Source organism: Macaca fascicularis, chromosome 6 (genome assembly GCF_037993035.2).
Source record: "Macaca fascicularis isolate 582-1 chromosome 6, T2T-MFA8v1.1".
In the NCBI taxonomy this organism is placed as follows: Eukaryota; Metazoa; Chordata; class Mammalia; order Primates; family Cercopithecidae; genus Macaca; species Macaca fascicularis.
The window spans coordinates 158,604,760-158,610,759 of record NC_088380.1 but is presented as its reverse complement, the minus strand read 5'-3'; the positions used below and the strand labels follow the sequence as shown (position 1 = coordinate 158,610,759).

The 6,000-nt window shown below is 47.6% G+C and overlaps 1 protein-coding gene across 4 annotated transcripts in view; it reads left to right on the top strand.

Moving 5' to 3' along the window:
• The first annotated feature begins 5,739 nt into the window (after positions 1-5,739).
• The window catches only part of ATOX1 (antioxidant 1 copper chaperone), a 29,212-nt gene continuing 28,951 nt past the window's right edge, over positions 5,740-6,000 (top strand). For all 4 annotated transcript variants that reach the window (XM_073994625.1, XM_045394425.1, XM_005558323.3 and 1 more), the window contains exon 1: positions 5,740-5,826. In XM_073994625.1, coding sequence (XP_073850726.1) covers positions 5,821-5,826 — 6 coding nt within the window. In that variant the 5' untranslated portion in view covers positions 5,740-5,820. The remainder of the gene's footprint in view (positions 5,827-6,000) is intronic.

The window sequence follows — 6,000 nt, the reverse complement described above, 5'->3', positions numbered from 1 at the left end:
AAGTATCAACTCTTTTACAGATGTAGAAACTATGACTCGGAAAGGCTAAATGACTGGCCCATAGCTGGAAAGGGGCAGAGCTCAGAATCAGACTCAGGTTTATATCACTTGAAATTCAAAGCCCAATAAGGAAAAAAGAAACAAGAATAAAATATACATAAGACCTAATCGAAGGCCAGGCCCAGTGGCTCAGGCCTGTAATCCCAGCATTTTGGGAGGCTGAGTTGGACAGATCACTTGAGGCCAGGAGTTCGACACCAGCCTGTCCAACATGGTAAAACCCCGTCTCTACTAAAAATACAAAAAATAGCCGGATGCAGTGATGCATGCCTGTAATCCCAGCTACTCAGGAGGCTGAGGCAGGAGAATCGCTTGAACCCAAGGGGTGAAAGTTACAGTGAGCTGAGATTGTGCCACTGCACTCCAGCCTGGGTGACAGAGTGAATAAGACTCTGTCTTTAAAAAAAAACCACACAAACAAAAACAAAAAAACTCATCTCATCTTCAAACGGCTCATTTCAACAGATAGGGATACCCCTGAGCTGAATATTTTGAGTGTTGTCTTATTGCTCACCACAGCACGATGAGCTACATCTAATTATTATCTTTATTTTACAAGAGAAGAGACAGGGTCAGAGAGATTAAATGCCTGAAACAGCGAGGAACTGAACACAGGTTTGTCTGGGTTGTCTCATTAAACACATCTTTAGAAACCTGAAGCCCCAGGGGTACAGAGAACAAAGGAGGAAGAGGACAGCATGGCAAATGTTCCCTGACCATTGGCTGCTATTTTGGGAGTCCATAAAGAGTGCTGGGGACTATGATGGCTTCTATAATGATCACTGTCCCCTCACATGGCAGAAGGGCAAAAAGGGCTTACAGTACTCCGTTCAACATCTTTTATAAATTCTCTAATCCCATCCATGAGGGTTCTTCCCCCATTACTTAATCACTTCCAAAAGGCCCCACTTCTTAATACTATCACATTGGCAGTTAGGTTTCAACATATGAATTTTGGCGGGACACTTTCAGATCAGTGCCATTCTATACGGTGACTCTCTCTCAAACCAGGTCCTTGAGCAAAAGCAATTTGCACAGAGCCACTCCTCCAACTTCAACCCACTCAGCCAGTTATGGGCATATCACATGAGAAATAAATCTTTGTTGTTTTAAGCCATTGAGGTTTTGGGATTGTTTGTTACTACACTATTACTTGGCCTATCCTGCCAGTTATAGACATGTTTCCAGATCTTTCAGTTTTTCAGGAGATATTAAAAATCTAGGTTATGTGACTCAGTGTTCTTTTTTTAAAAACATTTACTAATAGTACAAAAACTTTTTGGTCTCACTTAAAAAATACAATGTAAATATTCTGAGGACTTTAGTTGTATAATAGGTTTCACCCTTTTTATTAATATTATTATTATTGAGATGGAGTCTCCCTTTGTTGCCCAGGCTTGAATGCAGTGGTGCGATCTCAGCTCACTGCAACCTCCACCTCCAGGGTTCAAGTGATTTTCCTGCCTCAGCCTCCCAAGTAGCTGGGATTACAGGTGCCCACCACAACTCCCAGCTAATTTTTGTACTTTTACTAGAGACGGGGTTTTGCCATGTTGGCCAGGCTGGTCTTGAACTCCTGACCTCAAGTGATCTGCCTGCCTCTGCCTCTCAAAGTCCTGGGATTACAGGTGTGAGCCACCCACCGCACCTGGCCATCACCCTTTTTAAAAACTTCTTTAGGCCAGGTGCAGTGGCTCACGCCTGTAATCCCAACACTTAGGGAAGGCCAAGGCAGGAGGATTGCTTATGAGACCAACCTGGTCAACATGCCAAGACCCCCATCTCTACAAAAATACAAAAAAAAAAAAATTAGCTGGGTGTGGTGGCATGCACCTGTGGTCCCAGCTACTCAGGAGGCTGAGGTCGGGGGATCGCTTGAGCCCAGGAGGTCACAGCTGCAGTGTGCCATGTTCACGCTACCACATACCAGCCTAGGTGACAGAGCAAGACCCTGTCTCAAAAAATAAAAATTAAAAACTAGAATTTTTATTTTTAAAAATGCTTTTCCTAGGCTTGTAATAAGAAAGCAACTAATTTTACATGTCAGTCTAGAAGTAAATTTATTTTTATATTGAGACAGGGTCTTGCTCTGTCGCATAGACTATAGTGGCATGATCACGGCTCAGTGCAGCCTTGACCTCCTGGGCTCAAGTGATCCTCCCACCTCAGCCTCCCAAGTAGCTGGGACTACAGGCACACAACACCATGTCCAGCTAAATTTTAAATTTTTCGTGGAGATGGAGTCTCACCATGTTGCCGGGCTGGTCTTGAACCCCTGGACTCAAGCAATTCTCCTGCCTGGGACTCTCAAAGTGTTGGGATTACAGGCGTGAGCCACCATGCCCTATTTTTTTTTTTGAGACGGAGCCTCGCTCTGTCGCCCAGGCTAGAGTGCAGTGGCCGGATCTCAGCTCACTGCAAGCTCCGCCTCCCGGGTTTACGCCATTCTCCCGCCTCAGCCTCCTGAGTAGCTGGGACTACAGGCGCCCGCCACCTCGCCCGGCTAGTTTTTTGGTTTTTTTTAGTAGAGACGGGGTTTCATTGTGTTAGCCAGGATGGTCTTGATCTCCTGACCTTGTGATCCGCCCGTCTCGGCCTCCCAAAGTGCTGGGATTACAGGCTTGAGCCACCGCGCCCGGCCCCTATTTTTTAATTGTGGTAAAACGTACAGAACATAAAATTCCTCTATAATTCAGTGGCATTAAGTATATTCACAATGTTGTACAAGCATACTCAGGGTTCTTAACTGTTGTCAACTAATCAAAAAATACTTTGAATACTTTAGGAACTGAATGAAATGTGTCTGTAGACCCAGTTCTGCCAGCATGCGGCTCTGCAGGACACCATGCTGCCTCTCCCAAGCCTGCAGTCCATGCTCCCTCAGCTTCCACTTCATAGCCCTTCTCTTCTCATGCATGACTTGGCTGCTCTGAGGGCCCTTTCAGCTCAGAATCTTTGGTCCTAGATAAAGGGGTTCCTTGATGGATAAAGCAGTGAGGCAAATAGTGTATACCTGCGTTATCATACAACAAACAGACACTTGGTTTCCTGCGGTGGGGAAAGCAGGGAGCAGACAAGCAGCTACAAAACCTTTCTTTGCAAAGAATTAAACTCCCCAGCATCTGTCAAAGAAAGAGTCATCCCAGGAGGCTGGGTCTAGAGGTAGATGATACCAGGAGGAACCCACCATCTATACATACCTACAGTGCGTACATTCCTATCGTCACAACAACACTGTCAGCCAGAAAGGGCAGGGATTCTATATGCCCATTTGCCAGGCTCATTGGCTTAGAGATGGCTCATTGCCTATAATCCCAGCACTTTGGGAGGCCAAGGTGGGCGGATCACAAGGTCTGGCCAACAAGGTCAGGCTGGTTCGAGACCAGCCTGGCCAACATGGTGAAACCTTGTCTCTACTAAAAATACAAAAATTAGCCGGGCAGGGTGGTGCACGCCTATCATCCCAGCTACTTGGGAGGCTGAAGCAGGAGAATTGCTTGAACCCAGGAGGCAGACGTTTCAGTGAGCAAAGATCGCGTCACTGCACTCCAGCCTGGGCGACAGAGCAAGACTCCATCTCGAAGAGGAAAAAAAAAAAAAAAGGCAAGAAAGAAAAGGATTGATATGTACTGTTAAGGAATAATCTTTTTTTTCTTTTTCTTTTCTTTTCTTTTTTTAAAATACAGGGTCACATTCTGTCACCCAGGCTGGAGTGCAGTGGTGTAATTATAGCTCAGTGCAGCCTTGACCTCCTAAGCTCAAGTGATGCTCCCACCTCAGTCTCCTGAGTAGCTGGGACCACAGGCATATGCCACCACACCTGGCTAATTTTTGTGTTTTTTGTAGAGCTGGGGTTTCACCATGTTGCTAGTCTGGTCTTAAACTCCTGGGGTTAAGTGATCCTCCCACCTGGGCCTCTTAAAGCAATGGGATTAGAAGTATGAGCCACTGCACCTGGCCCAGGAATAACCTCTAAGATATTTTATAAAGTGAGAAAAGCAGGGTGCAAAACTGCATATAGTATGCCTTTTGTTTAAGAAGGAGAGGTCAGGGTAGGAGGGAGACCTACTTTTCACTGTATGCTACTTTGTGTTATTTGAAAATTAAACAGTAGGCACATTGGGATTCCACCTGCAAATCCTACACTTATCCAAGATAACTTCTAGTAACATTGGCTGTAGTTGATTTCAGGCTTATTTTTATGTAAATACACGGAATGTATGTATATCTTTATGCAGGAACTACAGTCTGGCATATTTTCTTCTCTTTAATAGGCCTTTATTTGCGATCTTTAACAGATCTTCATAAAGCTGTCTTCTCTTTAAATTGCTGTCTCTAGGCTTAGCCATACCCCCAACTCCTACCCCTAATTCTCTAAAACATGCCGTGGGTGGCTCGCCCTGTGCACTGTTGCCTTTGGGAAGGATTTCGTTCCCTCATGGCCACCCTCCACCTTCCCTCATGGCAATCTGGCTATCCCTAGCCCCAGTGTAAAGTTGCACCCAGGACTACCAAGATGCTAAGCCTTGCCTCTACAGGACCTAATGTGCCAGCACCCTCCTTCCCTCTCCTCCTCGCCCCCATCCCTTCCATCTTTAGGGAATTCCTGGCAGGCTGGGTAGGGGATGAATGGTTAAGGGGTATTTTGTGAGCAGGGGAAAACCCAGTGCCAGGGAGGCCAACCGAGGGCCTAGCAATTAGAGAATACTTATATATTTTGGTGCCTACCATGTGCCAAGCAATGTGCTTAGAAGTCTGCATACATTACACGTATTCCAACAATACCACAAAGTAGGTTTCCTGGAGGGAACCATGTGTCCTTGTTTGCCTGAAACAGTCATGGTGTTTGCCTGTTGTCCTGGCAAAATTATTAATAGCATCTCCTTTCTCTAGCAAAAGGTTTAGATAAAAAAAATTGTATAGTCACCTTAACTGTCCCCATCTTATACGTGAGGATATTGAGGCTTAGAGAGGTAAGTTCATCTGCCCAGGGTCACACGGCTGGTAAATGATAGAGCTGAGATTAAAACTCTAGTCAGTATGGCTCTGTTAGGGACTGAACTCTGACATGGACATGAATGGTGTCCCCCAAAATTCCTATGTTGATACCCTAACCCCCAATGCGACTGCATTTAGAGACAGAGCCTGTAATAGGGCGATAAAGGCTAACTGAGGTCCAGATTATTGCCTCCTCCCCAGGCCGCCTCTCTTCCACAACCACCCCCACCCCACTGCAGTCAGGGCCCTTCCTCCTCTGCCACGACAGCTCTGCTAACCCGGCACTATCACTGCTTGCGTCCTTCGCAGCCTCCTGCTACATCTTTTACACCGCTGCGTCCTCGTTGGCTGGCGCTCAATAGACATTGACTCGGTGAATAAATGAGTGAAACTGTCCTTTTAGGGATGGATGAATCTGTCCTATTCAAGGCGGTGCCCTTTTCTGGTATTCCCTAACACAAGCTTGACCCGAAGTAGGCGTTCTGAAAAAGGCCGACAGTCGATGGAGGCCAACGCAGCGCTCCTCTCACCTCCTCTCTCCGTCCAGGCCGGGTGACCATAAGCGCGGCCAGCGGAAAGGAGGCGGTGCGGCCGGCAGGGTTGAGGCCCGGAGGGGGCGGGGCCTCCCTCGCGACCTGGCCCGGAGAGGGTGGGGCTTCCGGGAAGGTGCCTCTAGCACGCACTCTCGGAAGCGCAGCCGAACCCGCCCTCCGAGCCCAGAGGCGCTGCTGCCACCGCCGCCCCGCTGCCGCTGCCTTAGTTATGCCGGTGAGTGGTTGCGCCGTGCCCGCCACGCACACTTGCAGTCCCCGGGTTCCTCCTTGGCTGCACAACAGCTTGACCGGATGCTTCTCTTGAAGGGCTCAGCTTACCCCACCCAGCCCCCAGCTTTTGCGACCCTTCAGAAAATGGGATCCGAAGGGAGTTTAATCTAGGAGCCAG